The sequence below is a fragment of the Manacus candei genome, unplaced genomic scaffold (assembly GCF_025592945.1).
Source record: "Manacus candei isolate 608988 ecotype Guabito, Panama unplaced genomic scaffold, ASM2559294v1 h1tg000020l, whole genome shotgun sequence".
Lineage (NCBI taxonomy): Eukaryota > Metazoa > Chordata > Aves > Passeriformes > Pipridae > Manacus > Manacus candei.
The window spans coordinates 1,638,732-1,662,817 of record NW_026138068.1 but is presented as its reverse complement, the minus strand read 5'-3'; the positions used below and the strand labels follow the sequence as shown (position 1 = coordinate 1,662,817).

At 45.7% G+C, this 24,086-nt stretch overlaps 1 protein-coding gene across 7 annotated transcripts in view; it reads left to right on the top strand.

The window, feature by feature from the left end:
* KIAA1671 (KIAA1671 ortholog) overlaps positions 1-24,086 on the top strand; it is a 71,214-nt gene that overhangs the window by 44,185 nt on the left and 2,943 nt on the right. For 5 of the 7 annotated variants that reach the window (XM_051785536.1, XM_051785538.1, XM_051785537.1 and 2 more), the window contains 6 exons: positions 17,106-17,224; positions 21,178-21,433; positions 22,993-23,167; positions 23,354-23,481; positions 23,672-23,805; positions 23,950-24,032. In XM_051785536.1, coding sequence (XP_051641496.1) covers positions 17,106-17,224; positions 21,178-21,433; positions 22,993-23,167; positions 23,354-23,481; positions 23,672-23,805; positions 23,950-24,028 — 891 coding nt within the window. In that variant the 3' untranslated portion in view covers positions 24,029-24,032. Of the gene's footprint in view, positions 1-4,266; positions 5,293-12,627; positions 12,742-17,105; positions 17,225-21,177; positions 21,434-22,992; positions 23,168-23,353; positions 23,482-23,671; positions 23,806-23,949; positions 24,033-24,086 lie in introns of those variants that run through there. The other 2 variants (XM_051785540.1, XM_051785542.1) reach the window with 2 other exon arrangements.

The following is a 24,086-nucleotide window of genomic DNA, read 5'->3' as shown; positions in this document are numbered from 1 at the left end:
GGGAGGGACCTTAAAGCTCATCTTGTTCCACCCCTTGCCACTGGCAAGGACACCTTCCACTAGTCCAGAGAATTTGAAGGTGACATGGCAAAAACCTTCATGATGGGATGTTGCATGTAAGAAATTCAGCCCGTGGTTAGGAATGCTTGTAATCTCTCTTCAGCTGTGACAGTTGAGTTGGCAAAATAGAGAATACAGAAGCAAAAATAATGAGCCTGTAAAACCCTGAGTTGTTTGTAGTGTCTGAGGAACCCAAGAGTAATTGAGTTTGGAGCCATGCAACTAAGCCCAGCCCAGTACTGGGTCTTTAAATAGTCCATAATGTCAAACACAAGAGGTTAAATTAAGTTCTCTTACTAATGAAACGAAAAGAGAGTTGGTGTGGAATGCAGGGCCAGGACAGCCTTACAAGGGCAGGCTCTGCTCCTGGAGGGGCTGAGCACTGGGTGTCACGAGAGGGACAAACTCAGAGCCCCGAGGGGGGACTGGAGCTGCCGTGGTCCTCACGAGGACTCAGTCATGCTGTTTGCACGTGGGGTGATGCCTCCCAGAAAACCATTCAGAAATGCATGAATTATTGCTAATTGCCAGCTGAAGCGGGATGAGATGGAAGAAACTCATCATGAGAGTGAATTTCTGACTCAGGGTCCCACAAGGGAAGAACAGAGATGTTGTTTTCACTGTTAGTCCAAATTAAGATTGCTTATCCTTCTATTCCAGCTCCTTTGCTGATAAAGCGTCATTTAGGGACCCAGATGAGGTGAAAATTAATCCCACGTGTTCTCTTGGTGGGTCTTCAGCTGGATTTCCTTCCCTATTCATGCACGTTGGTGCTGCTGGAAGGGAGGTGGTGATGGGGGGCCTGGTGGGCTGGAAGGACTCACCCCTGTCGTGAGGCTGTGAGTCCCACCTGCCCCTCCTGGGGTGTCTGTTCCATGTGTGCTACGTGCAGTCCTGCCTTAAAATGACCTTCCAATCCTATCTAGTCATTAACATAATTATACCTATTTGAGAGCAGGTACAGCTCAAAAGGAGCTGAAAGAAGCTTTTGGAAAATATTATGTAACCATGGAATTTTGTTTTCTACTGAATGAGGGGGGGGAAATAAGGATTGTTACTTCTTTGTGTTTTTGAGCTGTAGGTGGAATGGCTGTTCATAATGGAAGCATCCAGCGATGTTTGAATAACGAGGTCCCATTTGTACCGAGGTAATTAGTCATGCAGTTTGGGTAGCAGTGTGTGCACTCTGTTTTCTGGAGCTGCAGATCCCTGACAGACCCAGGGTGGCTGCAGGGTGAGATAATCACTAGGATTTGTCAAGGGCAGAAGATTGGTTTGTGCTGTTCTTGTTCAGGAACAAACCCTCACTCAGCCAGGACTGCTGGGCTGAAGGGCTGGGGGACAGTCAGAGAACATCTGTGTGGGGTGAGCGATGTTCCGTAGGCTGATGGGTATGAAAAGATGTGGAATCATCAGAGAAGAACTAAATAGAAACCGTGTGCAACTCACATGCTGTTGTTGAATTAAAATACAGTTTTGAGCTTTTGCCAGCTGGGAAGTTTGCATGGAGCGTTATGGAGTAACAGGACAAGGGAGAATGGTTTTAAACTGAAAGAGAGCAGGTTTAGATGAGATGTTGGGAAGAAATTCCTCCCTGTGAGGGTGGTGAGGTCCTGGCACAGGTTGTCCAGAGAAGCTGTGGCTGCCCCACCCCTGGAAGTGTCCAAGGCCAGGTTGGATGGGGCTTGGAGCAACCTGGGATAGTGGAAGGTGTCCCTGCCCATGGCCCTCACAAGGAAAGGGACCATAAAGCTCATCTTGTTGCACTTCCCTGACATTTCAGCTGAAGTGATGGAAAAATCTCCAACCATTTGAATTTGATGGTGAAGGCACATCTGATATTTTTGCCACGATGTTAATTGAGGTGTAAATCTAAGCAGTAATTTAAGTACTGAGGATACTTCAATACCCAGCAGTGTGTTCACGTGGTGCCAGAAGATCCTAAATTTAGTATTGCAGATAGATTCAAATCAGCAGTATTACAATCTTCTAAGGACAAAAATGGTAAATTTGGTATAACTTCTCTTTTCAGGGGAGATGTAATGAAAAAGTGGAATATATTCTGTAGTGGCTTTTCAGATCCTTCAAGTCACGTGCTGTGTGAGAAGTTCTTGCAGTGAGCTATAGGAACGCTGTGTTCTGTGCATCCTGGGTGGAATCTGACCATGCCTCTCCCTCTGTTTGCCCCAGGCAATATTCCAGAAGGGGCTTAAATTTCGGTTCTGCTCTGCCCATCCTGGTGAGCTGAAGGAGCTGCTGACTAACTCAGATGGCAGCTACAGTCAGAGCCCTCTGGCTGCTGTTTCAGGGGGCTCCCAGATCAGACAGAGCCTGAAATCCTCTGAAATGGCAAAGCCCCCTTCCCTGCACTGCAGCAGGCATGGAGCTGCACTTGCAAAACTCAGATGTTTAAAATATCAGGCTTAAATTAAACAGCATAAAAATGTGCACTAAGTCCTAAATTTCAGCCTTGGCTGCAGGATCCCCATCGTTCATGAAGCGTTATCTGTGACACTGGGAGATAAATTTAATTTTTTTTCTATTTCTTTACAAATCTAAGAAACACCCAGCTCTTGGGGCATCTGATCAAAAGGATCTCTTTTCATTTCCTTACAAAAATAACCCTGCAGCTCTTTAAGGGAAGAGCTGTGTGTGAGGGGACAAAGGTTTTCTCTGTTGGTTGGATTCTCTTTTATCATTAATGAGTTTTATTAGGCTGCAAATTTGAGAATGTTCAAAACAGTTATATTCAGAAATGAGAAGTAAGTTAGAAAATGCTACATTTTGTTACTGAAGTTTTTCTTGGAGGCAAGTTGCAGGTTGGTGAAGTTGAGCTCTTAAAACCAGGGCTCAAAAGGCAGGGCACCCCATTTCCTCAGAGCATCTTGGGCTTGTTCCTGTCTGCAGGGCACATTTCTGATATAACAAAACATTGTGAAAGAACCATTGCATCAAATAATCTCTAGAAATTATCTGTTCCATTAAATCTACCCCTGGACAGTTCAGAGGAGCAGAGGATGATGTAAGACCATGGTACTTTGTATGGCAAATGAAGCAACAGCCACAAAAACCCCTTGAATAAACAAGAGAGGAGCAGCTTCCAACATGCCTGTCTTGCCTCTCTCCTCTCAGCCCTGAACTAGTCACAGCTTGACTTTAGACTTTTAAATCTAAACATATGTCATTGACTGGAATCCATAGCTTTTATTTCTCCAGTCCTCCCAAGTGGGCTGTTCCCAGGAATTCCATGGCTGGTGACACCTGACTGCTTGCTGTTACCTGCTTTTATCCATGGGGTACTCTTATTACCCCCAATCATTTTGGGCTTTGTGGTACTGACCTGGTGGTCTCCCAGCAGCTGAGGAGGGAGCAGAGTTGGGGGATGACATGGAGCCCTTCTTCACAACAGAGAACAGTGTAGGAAAGTGGAAAGAACCTGCTTCCAATGGTCAGACCTGTTCAGCTTTGGTGTGAACCTCTGGCTTAATCATTATCCTGTGCTGATCCTGTGCTGTGTCCTGTTTGAGCCCATGAATGGCACAATAAACCAGGTACAGGTGCTGGCACAGCCCAGGTGCCCATTGAGCAGCAGGAGTGGGGTGTAGGTTTGACCACATCCCAGTGGGAACCTGCTGGTGTTGGTGTGGGACATTCCCTGTCAAAGCTGTGCTCCCCGGGAAGGGTTAAAATCAGGGAGTACACGTGACATATGCAAACTATGAATCATTCCAATAGATCTGTGCAACTCCTGCCTGCTCCGGAGCCAGCAGATGCTGTTCCCTGCGTTGCCATGGTAACCCTGCCTGTACTATAATAAAGCCCAGCCCAGATCCTTTCCTTGGGCAGACCTCTGCGGCTGGTCACCTCCTCATTGTTTCCTCTCCGGAGCAGAGGCGAGGCAGGGACGGAGAGGAGGGGTCGGGCTACCAGAGGCAGCGTCTCCTGCTTGTAACCTCGTGTGCCTTAGTCAGGAGCGCCCGGAGCATGGCAAAACCCTGGGAGGGAGACAGGCTCCAAACAGCTGTGCATCCAGCAGCTCCTTCCCAGAGCCTCTCCAGGGTGTGTAAGGAGAGGAGCCGGCTCTGAGGTGTGGGGACAGTTTGTGCCGGCTGCTGGTCCATCGCTGGCCCTCGGCTGGGATCCCCTGGGAGCAGAGGAGCTGATGTCATCCAGAAGCTCTTTTGGCAGGCTCTGAGCACCAGCGAGTCCCGAGTCCCGTCAGGAAGGCACCAGGCTGGACACGGCTCCCCTTCAGCCTCCTGGGCTTTGCTCTGCATTTCTGGGAGGGAACATCTTGAGAATGGTTCCTGAGACAGGAAGGCTGGTGAGGAGGGGATTCTGCTGCTGCTAACACCTTCCCGCAGAGTTTTTTGGGGAGAAAAGGATTTGGATTTACTGTTCAGAAGATCTAATCGTTTTGCTGCTAAATGGATTGTATAGGAGCACCAGAACTTTGGTCAATATACTGTCACCTGCCGAGCTGCCGAGCCGGGAGAATCAGATTCTTTTTATCCTTCTGATATTTACAGCAAAACAAAAACTTGGCTTAAAAAGGGAGTTGCTTTTCCTGCTCTGAAATGAGACATTAGGAGCCTAATTCTGTGCTTGCAGATGGACTCATTTCAAGTGACTGTGTCAGGATTTAAACCTTGATTTCACTCTTTAACACGGCTGAATTAAACATATTTTGATGGAACTCTGGAAATCTGATTGTAAGTAGGAAAAGTCTTTTTATTTTTTCCTACTTGACAAATACCAATCTCCAACCTCACATATTTAGTTATTTAATTTCAGGAATATGCTGAGGGTGATAGTGCAGTGCTGTTTACCTTAGCCGAAAATATTTTATACGTGGAATCACTCTTTTGCAAAATAAATCAGGGTTGTTAAGGAGAATATATTTTAATTGCTACTGAATATTGATTTCTCATCTCTGCTGGAGAAAAAATGGATTACCTTGGAGACAAACTGACAGTGGCACAAACTCACATGACCCAGTGGATGGGTACAGTGCGGAGATCCTTGCAGGAAGCACTAAATTTAGTCACTACTGCGGTGGCTCATGAGCGGAGTAGCGGGGAAGGTGGCAGCAGGACTCCCTTCAAGAGAACCTCTTCCTTCAGGCACTTTGCGTCCCGGAGCAGAGAGTCCTTCCGAAGGTTTTCAGTGCGGAGTCAGCAGAGGTTTTCCTCTTTGAGGAAGAGGCAGCCCAGTTCAGAGCCACCTGAGCTTGTAAGCGATGCACCTTTTTGAGACCCTCAAGGGAGAGAATACAATGCAAAACCTTGGGTTTGTTGCAGCATTTTATCTCGTAACAAAACCTACCTCTTGTCTGCTTTTCCATCTAAAAATAGCCCCCAAAACACTTCCAGGTAGTGCTGTCTGTCTGTTCCCAGCTGATTTCTTCCTGCAGCGCAGGTAGATATTTTCATTTACCAGGGAATCAAGGTTTGGGGAATGGGGAAAATGTGGTTTATCTTTGAAGCAACACAATAAGGTAGGACAAGTACCAGTGTAAAACTGGGAAGTTAGACTGGTGTCTGGCAGCTCCCCAGCATGGCTTTGGGTGTGCTTTAGTGTTTGTGATTTTCTAGTAAAAACGCCTGAAGCTAAATCAGTTAAAGAGTTAAGTGCTGCCACTCTGCAGTCAAGGTAAATGATCATTTTTCTCTTCTTTTATTGAAAAAGAGGTGTTTTTCTCAGTGTACTTGCTACTTTGTCATGAAATTGAAGTGGTACGATCAGTGGGACTTGTGAAGGCTGTGGTGGGGCAGAGACAGGGTGTAATTCCTGGGAGCAAAGCAAGGATGAAGAGTTCTTGGTTCCCTATGGCCATGTGCCACACTGAGCCCTCTTTAAATTCCTTTCCTAGTCTCCAGGTTATTTTCAGGAAGGATAGTCTGTATTACATAGCATGGCAAGTTGGTGGAGGAGAGGCCACTTGGGAGAGGGAAACCCTTTTCTGGGGCCTGGGCTGGGACTGCCATTACTGACACCCCCAATTGTAGTTCTGGCACATTCTGCAAAGCTGCAGTGGTTTGGGGTTATAGTGGGTAAAAGGGAAATAAATCTGTTTATTCTGTTTTATTTCATGGAGAGGAGCTGAAACTGGTGATTTCAGTTGTACCTGAAACTGGTGATTTAAGCCCAACTCTTGAACTATGGAAACTGGGTGACTATAGCTGAGTTGTGTGGAATGGGGCCCCAAGCCTTGGTGCCAGGGTGTGGTAAATCCTGAACTTTCTGAAGTGACTAAAATGGTTTTGTTTCCTTTTTTTATTATTAAATAAAACAGTTACTCATTGTAAAGTGTAAATATACTGAGTTCTGCTGTGGCCTCCCAGGGTTTGCTCACGGACCGAGTGCAGGTGATGCCGCATTCCTGGGGCAGGTGTGGCGTTTGCATACGGGCTGTTTCCAGTCCTTGTATCAGCTCTGGTTAGAGCATTTCTGTCCCAGCTTGCTATCCATGTCCTGTCTGGCTGGACTGGGTAAGAAAATACTGTCAAGTAAGCACAAAAGAATGAAGAGGAAAATATTTGGTAACCAGTGTAACAGTGTTAACGTGGTGTAGTTCTCTGGACTTTTTTTTTTAAGCTGGTGTTTTAGATTTATTGGATTCATCAGAATGAAAAACTCATTTAAAAGAAGGCTGAAAAATGGGAATGTGAAACCTGCAGAGGACAAACGTCCTGCTGTCTTACACGGGACTGCTTATGGAGCAGAAATCAGGAGGCACGGGGTGACCTTTTCTCTTAAGTCACTGGTGACAGTGCTGGAGCTGCTGTTCCTCTGTTTCAGCAGGAATTTTGCTTATGCTTGGCTTTATGTGTGAATTTGGTTTCACTTGGGCTCAAACTTGAGGTCTCAGATCTCGTGAGTTTGTCTTTGGTGCCGTTGCGTCTGCGGTGAAGGACTGTTGAATATGGACCTTGAGCTCTGTTATCTGATTGGAATGGGGTCCTGGTTGTAGCCCTTGGAACTGCTGACATTTTACTACAACTATGGAGTTAGTATGAAGTGTGTAATTCATCATATCCTGACTTATTTACTGCCCTAGGGTGCACTGTAGAGTAGTTACTCGGTGCTGGTGCTTCAGTGATGGAGTTTTGAAACAAGGAGCTTGTGAGGGCCAGTGGCCTCCAGCTCCTGTCTCTGCTGGCACTGGTGGCTGCTGGTGGAGAACTTGGCATCGTACAAGGCTGAGAAACCTGTCCAAACTCAAGTCAGGGTTTAGATAGTGTGAGTAAACTTCAACTTCAGATCTGGGAACCTGTAGCTGAACTTGCAGAATTTTTTACTTTTCAGTGAGACCTCTCAAATGGAAGTTGATTTTTCTCTCAGACATCTTTATTGAGGCTGTTTTCCATTTTTCATCTCATGTCCTCAGCTCAGTGTCTTCGTTGTAAGAGGAGCAGAGGTACAACCATTAAACATGATCTCTGATTTAATCAGGGTGGCATCAGTCTCAGTTCTATTATAGGTGTGAGATCTGGTTTCACAGCCAGAACTGTTTTAGATCTCAGGGTTTGTTGCCATACAATTAGACCAGGGCAGTTCTTTGATGCCCTTGGTTCCCCTTACACTGCCAAAAAAGTCATGGAAAACCTCAGAGGGGTTTCACATTCTTTGGGAGAAGATTTGGAATTAGAACAGGAGAGATGAATTCTGAGGCTGCTCAGACTGGAAGTGGTTGATGTGTTTTACCTGAGTTGCTCCAATTTGTGCTAAAAATAACACCAAAGTGCATTAAATAGTGATTCCTCTTGGTGTACTGGACGGTTGATGAAAATGGTGTTTTCATTCAAACTTGATCTGGCAGAATCACAGTTATTTGGTTTGGACTCACTTTTTAATATAATTCCAAAATAAAGATGGAAGTGGAGTGGTTTATTCACTACATGTGTTCCAGATGTGCTGGGAGGGCACTTCCCAGGGTTTTTCTTGCATCCTACAGCCCTTTCCCTGTCACCCTCTCTGCTAGAGGCTGAAATTCCCATCCTATTTTTTGTTAATCTTCCCAGGTGTTCCTTTCTAAAGCAGCATAAGCTTGTGAAGGCAGCTTGTTCCTTGGAAAAGCTGGTGAACTATGACTTTTCCCACAGAGTAGGATCCCTCTCTAGTGTGTAGGAGCAGGTGAGTGCCCTGGTTTGACTTACACGCCTACACAGCACCTCTCTTGCTTTTCAGAGAGCTTTGATCTACAGTGCCTGCTCTGATTCTACCCAAGGTCTGTCTGTCCTTTGTGGTGAACATCGTTGAACAAACGATGTGTAAAAACAAATTACTACAGGTTGGCACTTTGAATCTGAACTTGGAATAGGTACAGACCCTACAAAAAGTAGTTGCTGAGTTGTTTTGCCTTAACATTCAACAAAGGCACAATGAATTGTTCTCCAAAATGTTTTTTGGTACCATCAGTGAATGGAATTTTAACTTTAAACTTTATCTTTAAACTCCCAGGGAGCTTTTGGGGTAGGGGGAAGCAAGTTTGCAGCCAGCGGGCTTTAAAAATGAGTTGTTTGTCTTGTTTGGGGGTGGGGGGAGGAGTGAAGCTGTTTGGTTTAATTAATGAAGATACAAGAGCCAGTGCTGAAACAGTTCCTGCTTTTTCATTCTTAATAACTTCTCTTTGGTTTAACAGGCCATGAACGTAGCTGGCGGATAAATCTGGGCCAGAAACCCATAGTGATGGGCATTTGGTGGCTGCCTTTGTTGCTCTCTTGTTATTTTGACAGGAATAATCACTTAAATGATGTTACTCTGTGATTTCACTTAGACTAGCTGCAAGGAGTTGATTTTTACCATGTTCTTAAAGCATAGGAAAATAACATAAATAGATTTACGGCTGGTATTTTGTGCTCATCCATCTTGCTGCTTTGTTTCTTTTAAAGCTCTGATAACTTTAAGGGGGAAATAAATTGTATTACAGAAAAACTTCACTGAACACAAGTCTTAGAATCCCAGAATCCCAGGATGGTTTTAATTGGAAGGGACCTTAAAAATTATCCAGTCCCACCCCCTGCCATGGGCAGGGACACATCCCACTATCTCAGGTTGCTCCAAGCCCCATCCAACCTGGCCTTGGACACTTCCAGGGATGGGGCAGCCACAGCTTCTCTGGGCAACCTGTGCCAGGGCCTCACCACCCTCACAGTCTCCTTATCTGGCAGTCCATTTATATTGAAATTCGGTAAATATTGTGGTAGTTTCAGGAAACACTCCTGGTGTTTCACAGGAGGGAGGGTGACTGTGTGTATTTTGACTGCTGTCTTCTAAAACATCCTCTAAGCTGTGAGAGATGTGTGTTGGAACGAGCAGTGCAGCCTCTAAAGGCTGCACATTTGTTATTCCCTTGTTGTCAGGAAATTCTATCACTTTCTGTACATCTTTAATTCCAGGCTTTAAGCTAAAGAACACTTTTTCCCAGGAATGTTTGTTTGAAGTTTAACTCTTGTCTTATGTGGAGAGATGTTAACTGTGCAGAAGAGCTGTGAGATGCAGCATTTCTAGTGGGAGGTGTTGATTTCAAGTGTGCAGCTTTTCATAAAAAAAGCAAATATATTCCCTCCTTGGCATCCCAGTATGAAACTGCCTTGTTCTGTCCTGTGCCTCCTGCAATGTTGAAGTCGAGGGATCCTGTTCACTGCTCAGTGGCAGCTTTTATTAGCACTGATGGGAGTTGATATGGCCTGGGGAGAGTGTGGATTCCAATGTCTCAGAGGTGGAACAGCACCGTGCTGCTCAGGCTCTTCCTGACGGAGCCTCCAGCTCCATCCTGCTGCCTTGGGTGTCTTGGGGGTTCGTTTCTTATCAGCTTCACTGCCTGAGGCTGAAAAGGAAATTTAATCTGTTGATCTAGGAGGGGTTTTAAAGATGTTCCCAGCTATTTCTTTTGCTCTGCTCTGGTGTTCTGCGTTCCCACCTCTCAGAGGAAGTGCTGTCATGGCTCGCTCAGCCCCAGCAAGGTTTATATTTAGAATTTAGGTCTCGTCTGCATTTTGCACATCGAGTCAACCTCTGCTCTATCTTCAGCCTTGCAGTGAACCACATGACGTGAGCATGGTGAGTGTTCTCAGCGAGGCAGAGCAGCTCTATTTTCAGGGTATAAAAAATTACTAACTCTCAAATGTCTTTGAAATTCTCAATGGAGCGAGGAGGTAACTGCATCACGAGTCACCCCAGGAGCAGGGAGCTGATGCCATTCCATGATGGTAACCAGATCCCTGGCAAAACCAACTTCATTTGCACTAATTCGAATACATTCTTCATTTTAGCTAGAGTCGGTGCCAGGCAGACTTTGAGTCTTCCTTTTGTGCTGCAGCCTGTACCAGGGCCTCACCACCTTCACAAGGAAGAATTTCATCCCAATATCTAATCTAAACCTGCCCTCTGCTAGTTTAAAGCCATTCCCCCCCATGCCCTTGTCCGAAGTCCCTCTCCAGCTCTCTTCGATTCCCTTTAGGCACTGGAAGGGGCTCTAAGGTCTCCCTGGAGTCTTCTCTTCTCCCAGCTGAACACCCCCAGCTCTCCCAGCCTGTCTCCAGAGCAGAGTGGCTCCAGCCCTTGGAGCACCTCTGTGGCCTCCTCTGGACTTGCTCCAGTAGCTCCATGTCCTTGCACTTCCTGGCAGTGATTTCCTGTGACTCTTTTGTCACTGGATGTGCATTGAGTGCTGATGTGGGGAGGAGCGTCCCCATCAGCTCTGCTCTAACCCATGTGTCATATCATTTGTGACACAGTTTGGGTGTTTTGATCAAGATGAAGATATTTTTGCTGTAGCATAAGACACGTGCACATTTCCAAGGGATATATGTGAAACATGTGGATTTTGTTTTGTTTCAATTCAGTGCTGAAGCAAAGGGGTTTGGTTCTCAGATCAAGGCTGGCTCCCTGTCAGCAAGGCCATGGCCCTGGAGATAATAAGGCTGCTGTGGGAGCAGCTGGGGCTTTCCAAAGGAGATAGCTGAGCTAACGGTGTCATGGGATAGAGCAACTTGGGAAGACCTCGGGCCTCTTCCCTCCAGGATGCCGGGGTTCCAGCTGGTCACTCTCACTCCTGGCATTTGCTCCCCAGGTTAGGGCTGAAGGAACGTCGGCATATTCCTGATTTCTGCTGGCATACATCTGCTTTTCTGGGATTTTTGCCGTGCCTTTCCAGGGAGAAGGGGTTGGGATTCAGGCCTGCGCCTCAAACTGGGAAGCAATGAAAAGGTGGAGAATTAAACCAGTCACCCTCTAAAAACAACCCATGTTTCATAAGGGAAATGCTGTCAGCTTTTAGCTGGGATGTAATTGGTGGCTGTGTATCATATCCCTGTGGAAGAGGCAGGGAAAACACATATGGAGAGGCAGCCCTGGGTTGCATAGCAACAGGGAAGATGTCGAGGCTGATGGCATTTCTGAGTTGTTTGGCACTGTGGGACTGGTACTACTCCACTGCCCATGGGAGAGGAGAACATCCATTATTTAAAGGATTTTTGAGCAGAGCAGCGTAGCTCCTTAGGATCTAAGAGTGCTAAATATGTCGTGTGAGTGCTTCCAGACACAGGGAGCATGCCTGTGTTTCCCCAGGTGTGTGCTTATGCATCCGGCAGTGGCACCAGCTCCAGTTCTCCACAATAAACTGGCTTGTCATCCTCAGCCCAGGAGGCACCAGGGCAGTGGGATCATAGAATGGTTTAGGTGGGGAGGGACCTTAAAGCTCATCTTGTTCCACCCCCTGCCATGGGCAGGGACACCTTCCGCTATCCCAGGTTGCTTCAAACCCCATCCAACCTGGCCTTGGACACTTCCAGGGATGGGCAGCCACAGCTTCTCTGGGCAACCTGTGCCAGGGCCTCACCACCCTCACAGGGAAGAATTTCTTCCCAATATCCCATCTAGCCCTGCCTTCTGGCAGTGGGAAGCCATTACCCTTTGTCCTGTCACTCCAGGCCCTTGTCCAAAGTCCCTCTCCAGTCTCTTGGAGCCCATTCAGGTACTGAAAGGCTGCACTAAGGTCACCCCAGAGCCTTCTCTTCCCCAGGCTTAACAACCCCACCTTTCCTCACAGCAGAGGTGCTCCCTCCCTCTGATCATCTTCATGGCCTCCTCTGGACTTGCTCCAACAGGTTGGTGTCCTCCCTTTGCTGGTGACCCCAGAACTGGACACAGTGCAGAGGGATGTTCCTCCTGAGCAGACACCAAGGTTACTCACTGCTGTCTTCTTACCTGGCCACAGTGGCCTGTATTGTAATGGAAAGACCTGGAGGTTCTGAGATTGATTAATTCAGTTAATTTTGTCCCTGTTCTTGGACCTGGGGCATCATCTCTGCTGATGGTGGAGTCCCTTGGTGTGAGGACACTGTGCTGGATGGGGTGTTGGGGCGGGCTGAGGAGTTGTCCCACGTGGCTCTGCCCGCTGTGGAGCCGGCGCTGGAGGTCTTTAACTTTCCTCATCCATGAGGTCAGAGAGAAGCTGTTCAATTCCTGGAACTGTTTATCTGTGGCTGCAGCGTTGGAGGGTGGGGGCAGAAGGTGCTGCCCCAGCCTGGGACATTCCCTGAGGCATTTACTCCTTTCAGCAACTAATTTAAACCTGGAGTTGGTCCATCTCCTCACCTGATTGCCAGGAACTAACGGGAACGTTGGGAGGGAGCCATGACTTACTCCTTGTGGGCAGCGCTCGTTCGCCGGATAGTGAGTATGGATGGAAATTGTGGGATGCTGATTCCATGGAGTCAGACTTTCCCCTTACTGTTTCGGCATTTGGGTACTTCCAAAGAAAAATCTATGGGCTGTGACCCATAGACCCTCTGAGTGTGGTGGGTTTTTGGTGTTGGTTGGTGTCAATATGATGTTATGTCCTGATAATTCTGTTAGTAGTCCAAAATGTATGGTTTACCTTCTATTAATAGTTCTTGGAATAATCCTAGAATAATTCAGATTATAAAGGGTTATGAAGGTCATGGAGCCCAGCATCCTGGTCAAAGCAGAGACAACTGTGAAATAATAAAATACAATATTAATAGAATACAAAATTAATAGAATAGATGGTATTTTGCCATCCTCCTGGCAGTCTGCAGGGGAACAGTTGTGATGGTTTTCTGGATTTGAAAGGACTTGTAAACTGTGCTTAAATGCAGTGTCACACTTAAGGGGCAATTTGACCAAATCTCTGACTTCTTTGATTAAAAAAAGGAGAGAGAAAATGAAAAAAAAAAAAAAAGGCACTTTTCAAGAAATAAGCACAGTTTTTTCTCTGAGTTCTGTATTAACAAGGCAGATGGTCAAAACTTCCTTCCATTGTGCAGTTCCTCCTCATATCCAGTCTATGCCAGTGGATTTTAGCTTTGAACATTCGCACTCAAGCTGTGGGCTGTCACTTCCCCTGGCTGATGTCTCAGGCTCCTTTGCAAACAAAGATATTTTTGAAACTGTCTGTGCAGCTTCTGACTCATGAGATCTCTCCGAGCTGGCGTTCCTCCTATGCCAGGTCTTTATTTCACATTAGTGCGGGAGGGCTTTTCACAAAAACGTCTCCGCTCACTCAGAGCTACGGGTAATTTTTGGGCCGGTAGAACCAATATTGTGTGTGCATCATTTTCAGGAACTGGAAATTGCAGGAGTAATCAGCCCTGGACTATAGCCAAGCCCAGTTTAATTCCAAGGGAGGACTGAAAAAGGCATAATCATAATGTCTCATTTTAGAAGAAGAAGCAGAGGCAAAGCAGGACACAGCTCAGCTGCTTTATTTTATATGAAAATTAAGTCAATTTTTTCCTGCTCCTAGCATAAGAATTGGGAAGTTAAAAGATCAAAGATCAAGGAATTACAGCATTTGAAACTTGGATCGAGTGTGGTATTTATTTGGGGAGATTTTTCTGTCATTATAAATAAGAAAATTCCTAATTTGGGCTTATCTTCTGGCTCTAAAAAGACACTAGATCCCTCTTTTTACTGTCCTTTCCTTTGAAATGTCTGGCTTTACTGTATCCTGAATATTTTGTTTATGGAGGAAATGGCTGTACCTGGCCTGGCTTCATGTGTTGATCGCCTCGAGTTGTTCTGGAGCGTGGTGAAAATGATATAAAAGAGATCTTTGAAAGAAAAGCTAAAACTCATCATTCTTTGCTTGTTAATAATCACCTTCTGGAGAGGATAATTTTTAGGGTTTGTTTTTGCTCAGCACACCCCTCTCCTCCGAGCTTCACAGGCTATAAATTGCTTTCCTCCGTGCCCTCAGCCAACACCTCCTCCACAAGCTGGGGAGAGGATCAGCTCCTCTTCCCACTCCTTATTTCTGTGCTTGGTACCTAAAGAATGGTTATGCTTTCCAATTAATCATTTAAAGTATGTGTTGAAAGGGACTGTCAGGGAAAGACACTGTCATCTTGAAATAAGTAGCTTCCTCCGGAAGCAAAACGCAATAGCAATACCGAATATAACAAAGTCTCTGGAATCTAGAGAATTACAGATCTCTTGGAATTTGGAGGGTTTTATTCCTCATGTTTAGATTTTCTGTTTGTTTCACTGAATTTAATCTCACAATGTCTTCAGAAGTGGTAATGTTAGTTCTTTTTCAGGCTTGTTTTGGGTTTAGCATAGAGAATTAACGCTGTTAATTGTGTCATGTTGGCTGTAAAACGGCATCTCAAAGTTCAAGTATCTATTAACATCAAGTCAAGCGTTGCCTGAAACTGAGGAATATGTGCAGATCAGTTTGTCTGCAGCGTAAGATGTTATTAAGAATTATTGAGCCCTCACACCAGCCATGTATTTGCATCTGCACTTCCCCGTGGCTGCCACGCCGGCATTATCAGGGCTGGCCACGCACCTCCTTCCAACCACCACGACCAGATAACACAGCACTGCGTAAACAAGGCCTCCCCAGTGCTCCCATTCTTGTTTCTAAGCTTTTTAGACTGTTTTCTAGCTAGAAACAACATGATTGCAGTAAAACAGTCTATGCCATGCGTGGAGTAATGGCCCTTAGTCATAGCTGGCGGAAAATACCCTGTACAAATTGATTACAAGAACAGGGTAACTTGTAATGTGAGATTGGGATTGGAAAAAAAAATTCCTAATGAGTTTCAGGTTGGAAAAAAAACCCTGGACAAGCGTGGACAGTGGGGGAAGGGAGTGAGAAGAACGATTGGCATTTGTTAGTGCCTTTCCTAGAAGTGCATCCACTTGCCAAGGGTGCTGTGGCTACCAGGTGAGAGCAGAAGGCCGAGCCCAGGGGTGTTAGTGGAGTCCCTGGAGCAAATCACAGGATCGGGAAGTTACAGAGGGAATTTGTGGAAGCGAAAACCCGAGCCAAGCAGGAAGAAATGCCGTGTGGTTTCTAAGGAGTACCAGACTATTTCTCTTGTTGGAAGCAGCATGTGCCTGGCTTGTGGTTGGAATCTTGTACCTGGCATGGACTGGGAAATGTGAGAACTCAATTTGTCTCTGGGTGTACATGTATTTATTTATCTATCTCTACATATATGATAGGTTTGACTCAATGATCTTAGAAGTCTTTTCCAACCTTAACGGTCCTACGATTCTATAAACTGTTAGAATCACTGCCAGTGAATCCTGGGGCTGCAGGAACATCTGGAATGAAAAGCAGGAAACATCTGTTCTGTATAACTCCCAAACTGAGCCCCAGTTTTGCTTGAGTATCACAAACTGGGAATTTAACTTTGTCCTGTCATGGTGTATGGTGGTAGTTGGAGTAAATGGTGGAGCCTTTTGTGGTTTGTTTCTCTCTGCATTAAAAGAGACACTTTGGCAGCAGCAGAGAGTGCCATAGGGCTGGAGAGTTGCTGTGGCCCCTGGGAAATAAGAACTGGTTATGAGAGGTGGAAGTGTTGAGGGACTTCTTCAGCAGCCAAGTATCAGCATTGGTGAATTATCCTTAATGTTTTTGTAGTCTTAAGGCAGCATTCTTTAGGTGTATAAAGTGAAGAAAACATGCATCTCTTTTTTTCTCAAAAATATGAAGGAATTCTCTATATTAAATATGGGATTTCTTAATATTATTGCTACTTTGTGTGTGCTGCCTGAACATAACTAGATGTGTTGGTAGTTTCCACAAATATGTTCTGCTAGGTGGGTCTGAGGTAGAGGGGTTTACAAAGAGAGAAAAATCCTTGGATTTTCCCAAGGGCAGGTGGAAAAACCATGTAATCTGCTGTCAGATAAAATCTTGATAAGCAAAGCTGATTTGGAGCTGAAAGCCATGTTTGTATTTGTTCAGGGTAATGAAGGTGAAAGGGACCAACAGTTAATTATGTGTTCACAGTGTAGGATTTCATGACTCAAACCTCAGTGTGTAACTCAGCACAACTGCAAAGCAAAGGTGCAGCAGGGCTTTATTGACATTGCTCTGCTGCAAATTTGGGGTGCCAGCACTGACACACTTCTCTCCCCAGAAAGGAAAGGGCCTGGGATCCACTCTTTCCTGCCTATGAAAGCAGAAGATCCATGAAATAAAAACACTCAGGAAGTGAGAGGTCAGAGTAGAACAGAGCAAATCCAGCATGGTCTGTCCTGCGCTGGGTTTGAACGTTGCCTCAGCACACATCAGTTTGTCAAGGGCTTTCTGTGCTATTTATTTATAGGGGCCCTGTGCTTATTTATTTATTTATTCATTTTATTTTGAATGTCTTCCAAAGAAAGCTGGGAAAAAAATGGGTCCTTTTATTAAACCCGAGAAAAGAGCAGTAGAGTTGATGTTTGCCTTGTGTGCTTGCGAGATGAAATGCCGTTCCCAGCAGAATTCCTTGTGCTTGCCTAGGTGCTTTGAGAAATTCTGTGCAATGAGATAAGAGCAATATTAAAGCAGCTTGGAGTTACTGAAACCAGGGAGTCACTTCCAGCCTCTAGAATCCATTATTTGCCCAGGAAAACAATGCTTATTGTATAGAGAATGTCATTCCGAGTTCACAGCTGTTTTCCAAGTCTAAGTTTATTCCCGGTTTTACGTTAACCAAGTCTAACTAGCAGATTCAAACCCACTGTTGCCAATAAAACCTGTTAATCTCTCAGCCAACTGACGAGATGTTTCGTTGCAGGACCAGCTGAGGCAGTGCTTCTCCAGGCAGGCGCCGGGAGCGAAGGACACGGACACGCTGGTGCAGGAGCCCGACAGCCAGTACGGCACCTGGAACGAGCAGCGGCACAGCGGGGACAGGTGAGGGGGACGTGGCCCTCTGCAGGCCTGAGGCTTCTCTTAGCTGAGGAGTGAGAGGAAGTCATAGAATCCCAGAATGGCCTGGGTTGAAAGGACCTTAAAGCTCATCTCATTCCAACCCTCTGCCATGAGACACCTTCCACTAGACCAGGTTGCTCCAAGCCCTGTCCAACCTGGCCTTGGACACTTTTATGTGTTTTATTTGCTTATAAATCTGTTTCTCTCCCACTGGCATTGCCTTAACAGCCATGCTACCAGGTGGGCTAAATGGCAAATCCCTCTGGAACAGGGCTCTGGGTGCTGGGTGTGGTGACATGGGATGCACCTCTCCATGTGCTCTGATACACCTTGAGGGACTGTGGCCACTTCCAGACTCTGAAGTGTTTCATTGTGGTGGAGGATGAAATGGAATATCAGTCGAGTGAAAGATTGTATTGCTGATGCTTTTCTCTTCTTAAAATGATGTAATGAAATAAACCTAGAGCAGCAAAGTGTGAGGTTTTTTATAGTTTACATCTTTTGTGTAAATTATGGCTTGATCTACCCTGAGCCTGTGTCCTGTCTGCTCAGTGTAGTATGAAAATAGCATTTTACATGGTTTTTAATGCTGTGCTCGTTGAGATCTTATAGCTGACAATAATGTCAATTGTTTGGTGTGTTCTGCAGTTGAGAACTGTGTGTTATAAATATTTTATTGCTTATGAAATCAGGGTAGTTTTCAGCTTGAGGTTCAGCGAGCTGAGTGACGTGCCAACAGTGACAGCCAGGCTGCTGTAAAATTAACTCTGATTTCAGGATGGTACAGACATTTTCTGAGATCAGTTTCCTAACAAAGGTGCTTATCTCAGCTCCGAAGCAGACAGCATTGGAGAGTGATTTCAGTCCATCCATGCTGGTATGAACAGCTCCACCTAAACGTTCCAGTGCACTGAAGGATTGAATTCAATCCCCATGTGCGGCAATTTTGTTTCCACCGTAAGGAATGTTTGGGTTTTGCTTTTTTTACAGTGTAATGATGACAGTGTAGAGACTTCTCAGCATTTTGCCACCCCATTGCTCTGCTTTGGCTTGACTTATGGCTCATTGTGGGGGAATTACTCATGTATTAATCAGGCACTCGGAGAGGAATGAGATTAATGTACTTTTAAATAATGGAAATCTTCCTGGAATGTATTGCAAGTGCATTTTGTCTGCAGTGTATTTTTTATGAAGCAGGCAGCCCCTGCCAGGACCAGTGAGATGTTCTCCCCATCCCACCACGGGTGCTATGAGCAGGGCTCTGCCTTCGTTGCCTCCTCCTGGCCTCAGCTTGGGGGCAGGAACTTGCAGGAGACGTTGATAATCCAGCTTTCCTGTTTGGCCTGGCTCACTTCCCTCAGAGTTTATCCCTTCCCAGCTGCACACCCGTAGTGTCGTGTCTCGCACGCACCCGCCCCGACAGCGGGGACCCAACGGTGTCACCACCCTGCTGTGCCTGTGCTGTGCTGGGGGAACCTCTAGGTTTGGGCATTTCCCGGTGTTTGAGCCATGGAGTGATCATTTTAGGAGTGTTTCATTAATGCACCTGTGAATGAACTCATCTTCATGGAAGCACAGAGTCATTAAGGATGGGAAAAGACCTCCAAGGTCATTGAGTCCAACCTTTGCCCAAATCCCACCGTGCCCACATAACCATATGGCCAAGTGCCACGTCTGCTTGGTTCTTGAACACTTCCAGAGACAGTGTATAGACACCTGTATTAGATGGGAACCTGCAGCTACAGAATACAAAAGGGCATATAAAGGGAGGAATTTCTTCCTGGAAAGGGTGGTCAGGCATTGGAAGGGGCTGCCCAGGGAGGTGGTGGAGTCCCCATCCCTGAAGGTGTTCAAGAAACAACTGGACATGGCACTCAGTGCTCTGGGCTGGGTGACAAGGTGGGGATCAGTCACAGGTTGGACTCGATGGTCTTGGAGGGCTTTTCCAACCTAAATTATTCTGGGATTTTTTGAATGGACATTGTTTCCTGTGTGACACACCAGGCAAACAGTGAGAGCTGCCTTTGGATTCTCACTCTTCAGCAGTATAAAAGCAGGATTCCTTTCCTTTCTGACTCCTAATTTCACATGCTGAAGCAACACATTCTTTATGGCCTCTTAACACTGTCTTGCTAAAACTAATTAAATTTAATTGCAAGTGAAAGTGAGGATTGATCTCAGTTTATTGCCCATTGTGATAACCATCCTACTGGTTTTCTGTGCTCCACATGAAGGATGATTTTTCAGAGAAGTAAATGCACCTGTGGAACACTGGGGGCAGTTTATGGATATGCTTATAAACCCTGAAATCTTAATGAAGCAGTAGGAAAAGGTGCATTATACATCTCAGTAATGAGAACTGAAAATGTGTTTTCAATTTCATTTTTTTGAAGGGAATTTCCCCCCTAATTTGCTGTTCAGCTGGAAAGAATCCACTGTGCATGACAGGGTTTCGACTCCAGGCATCCTTCCCACTTTTGGGGATGGGCTTTGCCACAGGAATCTGTGTGTAACGGGGGTGTAATTGTGCAGGAACTCCAAAGGAGAATCCATTGGGAAGATTGGTGAATGAGGAACCACCAACCAGTGTAAATTCAGCTGGATTTCTGTCACATCTTCCTCTCGGATATTTTGGTTTGAAAAACCTTAGGGAGTTGTATCAGCTGCAGCCCTGGGATGTAGCAGGGAAGAGGCTTTTTGGAGATGTGCACATCAGACAGGATCCTTTCAACACACACTTTAATTTCCATGAAATGTCCTAAGCCTGCAGATTGTCTCTCCTCTCCCCATTCTTGCAGTGGGTCTAAAGCCTGACACTGTGGATACCAAATATCATTCGAAGCAAAAATCCTAGACAAAAACTTGTCCTGGAGCTCATTAGTGCCATTCTTAATTATCCTGGGGCCCACTGGTGAAGAAAGGAAGCAGCATTCCCTGTGCTCGTGTGCTGGAAGCCCTCTGTGCAGTGTCTGCTCTGCCAGGCTGGACATTGTACCATGTACTGGTGCTGATGGATGTTGTTATCCAGCAGTAAACTCCTGAGTGTTTTCTTCCCAGGATTGCTGTCACTGTGGGCTGTACCAAATACTAAGGTTTATTGTTTAAAAAACGGGCATATATTGATATGTTCATGTATTTTTGGGTTTAGAACAGTTTTCCTAGATATGTGCTCAAGAAATGGTGCTTAGTTAGAAAAGACTTCCTCCAAGAGGAGGAGAAAAATTAGAATTCCATAAATACTTCTGGTTCTGTTTTTTTTTTTTTTAAACTGGGAATTAGAAGCAATACGGCCTGATTTTTACTGACAGTAGAATATTCCTACTTTATCCTGTTGTTTAAAGGAATATTCCAGCCTGTGTGACCAAGGGAGACACCACTGTAACAGCTTTCAGCCCTGACACTGTAGCTCATTCCTGTTAGTCTAGGCAAAGGGAGGATTTCTGGGAATACCCTGGGAGCATCTCAGCACTGGGGTGCGGGTCCTGGACACTATTGCTCGTTCCTGTCAGTCTAGGCAAAGGAGGGAATCCTAGGAATACACTGGGAGCATCCCAGCACTGGTGTGCAGTTCCTGCCACCCTGTGTGCTCTCCCTGAGCCACCCCTAAAGCTCTGCCTGCAGAGCCCAGCCTTAGGGTGCCACCTGGTGCCCACCTCTCCTTCAGCTCCAGCATTCCTGAAGGGAAAAGCCTCTGGCTGGCTGGAATACACCCTAATCCCCAATATACTGTAAATCCAAGGAGTGAAAGCTGATGGAAGGGATCCACACCCAAATGTTGCTGGTACTTGCTGCCTCCAAAGGTGCCTTGGCTCCTCATAGCTGTAGTTTCAGTTCCACCTTTATTTAAGTTCTCCTGACCACGTGTGATCCAGACTGTCCTTGCAGGGTGTTTGTTTACCCTGAAGTCTCACAGATGCCATTTGCTCCATTTTCAGCTTTGTGCCCGAATCCCCTTCCCTGGAAAATGACGTTGTCTCAACGCGGAAGCAGCCCCCGAACAGCCGCCCGTCCTCGCTGTCCTCGCAGACAGAACAGCCCTCCCTGGCTGAGCACCATGACTTCAACAAAGACCAAAGGAGCACCAGCCTGGACCGTTCCAGCACTGACATGGACTCCACTGATGGGACTGATTTGCCTCCTGCGGGAGACACATTCCCTGATGACAAGACCACTGATTTCTCCTTCATTGATGTAAGTTGCCATCATGGGAAACAGAAATTCTCCTTCTGTGTCACCTGTATTGTTCCCTGTGTTAATCACTGCAAAGCAGTTTCTTCTGGAAAATTTGCACCCAGTTTTCCTCTGCCTTTCCTTTCCCACACTGAATTTTCTCAGCTGCCTTCCTGCCTGAAACGCTTAGGATCAAAGTTCTTCTAGTCTCTGCAATGTTTAGGTTCCGAGAGATTCCATAAAGCTGCTGGTCTCAGATAATTAAACATGGAATCCCAGGCTGACTTGGGTTAGAAGGGACCTTAAAGCTCATCCATTCCCACCCCCTGCCATAGACAGGGACACCTTCCACTAGACCAGGTTGCTGCTAACCCTGTCCAACCTGGTCTTGAACACTTCCAGCTGCTCTGGGCACTGCCAGTGTCTTCCTAGAGTTGCTGTTTCTCTTTGAGCTGTAACAGAAGAATTAAATGGCTTTATGAACACTGGAAACATAATTAAATAACACAATGTGCTGTGAGCCATGCAGATTTAAGGCTATAAAGGCATTCACTAATATTTTTCTTATTTACAATTAGACTCTTTCTGTAATAACTCATAGCTGCATTTTAAAGGATTTTTTCATACTGAAAAATCTTGCACTGGTATAAGACCAGGAATTTCTGGCCATACACAGTTAATGAGGTTAGAGTTCTTTGCAAGAACTTTGGTTAAGTTGGAGAAGTCCTCCAAGACCACTGAATCCAACCATTGCCCCAGCACTGCCAAGGCCACCACTAACCTATGTCCTCAAGTGCCACATCCACACGGTGTTTGAACACTTCCAGAAGATCCTGTATTGTGCTGTCCCTGGGCTGCTAAAGGTGTCTCAGTAAAACATGAGTAGCTCCAAGTACAGCTGGAAAATGCTGTTTATTGAGTAGTTTATTCCTGACCTGAAATCTCTGGAAAAGAAACAAACCCACATCTTCTGAAGAAGAGGAGGCTCAGGAATATCTCCTGGTTGCAGGGAAGTCTCTAACAGCAAATTGCTTTAAGCAAGTAAATAAATTACAGCTCCTAGTTTTGGTTTGTAAATGTTATTGCCTATAGGATGTGTTGGAAGTGACTGATCACAGACGTTTTCTGAATGCTGTGACACTAAATTTGGAGTGTCCTTGTTGCTGGTGAGTGGCTTTGAATGTCTGTGGCTGGCAGGGAAGCTGCAGCACTGCACTGGGAGAGGATTTTGCGTACTTGCTCTTCTTAGATCCCACTCTTCAGATTGGCCTTCAGCTGCTATTAGCTAGGAAGACCTGTATTCATAAAACACTCTAGGAACCAAACTCCTATTTATTGCAGTTATTTTTTGTATTAATTTAGTGCAAATAATTAATGCAGATCAGACATCCACAGCCCAGAGCCACGATGCACCACCCCCTCACCATAAATTCTGTTTAAGTTTTAACTACAAGAATAATAAGCAGGCGAATAGTTTAATAAACTGAATGGGTTAATGCAATGACGGGGGTTGGGAAGTCATTGTGGAGGAGATGGAGTTTATTTCCAGGCTGGTTGAAGGGTGTGGGGTTTTTTTCCAGCACACGGCTGTCCTGGACTCCAGTGCCCTCAAAACTCGGGTGCAGCTCAGCAAAAAGCGGCGCCGCCGGAACCCCACGTCCCACTCGCTGAGGAGGAGCAGAGGACTGGAGTTTGAGAACAGATTTTCCTTGGTGGAAGAACCAGATAATGCCTGGATGTTCAAGGATTCCACAGGTATCCCTCAGCTACCTGAAATAATCAGCTGTGATCAGCTTGGGTGTAAGGCGGGAGTTTCTAAATGACATTTCTAAATCCTGCTCTTCATTTGCACTTGAATGGAAGGAGAGATCTAGAACAAGGGATAGATGAAAAGCTGACTAATGGTCCCCCCACTCTGCTTTTTTTTAAACAATTAATTAGAGGAGAAGAAAACTATGCAACAGGAAGATTCTGAGGAGGAAGAGAAGATCCAGCATACTCCGAGGTCATCTGCGGTACAAGCCCAGAGACTCCCCGTGTTCCCAGGAATGGATCACTCTGTTCTCAAGGTGAGCGCAGGCAGAGCACATCAGGTGAGAGATAAACCAGTTCAGGAGCTGCTGATGCTTTATAAGGAATCCCTGCCCTGATTTTAGGCATGAATTTTTTTTGTTTTTATAAATGAGTGATCTGGTTTGCATTAAAAAAAAAGCCTGAATGCTTGCTTAAAGGGATCCCTTTCTTTGTTTTTGTATTTAGGCCCAGCTACGGAAAAGACAAGAGTCTGAGAGTGCTGGGGACACCGGTTCTGCTCAGCTCTTCAAATCCCCCAAAGCCCAGCTAGGGACTCCCGGGAGCAGAGTGCTGCCCTCCAGTGTGGAGAAGGAGGACAGGTGAGAGAATTCCAACCCCAACGATGCTGATACTGGTTTTGGTGGAAGAAAAAAAAAATAATGCAAGAAATTGGATATTTCTTTTTTTGTTTCTATAATGAGTTTTCATAATGAAGGAATAAAGATTATTTTTTTATATCTTAGGTCAGAAGAAAAGTCTCCTCAGTGGTTGAAGGAGCTGAAATCAAAGAAGAGACAGAGCCATTACGAGAATCAGGTTTGAAAAGGTACCTGGGGCAGGAAGGGGGGCTTTGCTAAGTGTGGGTGTGCAGAGACAAAAC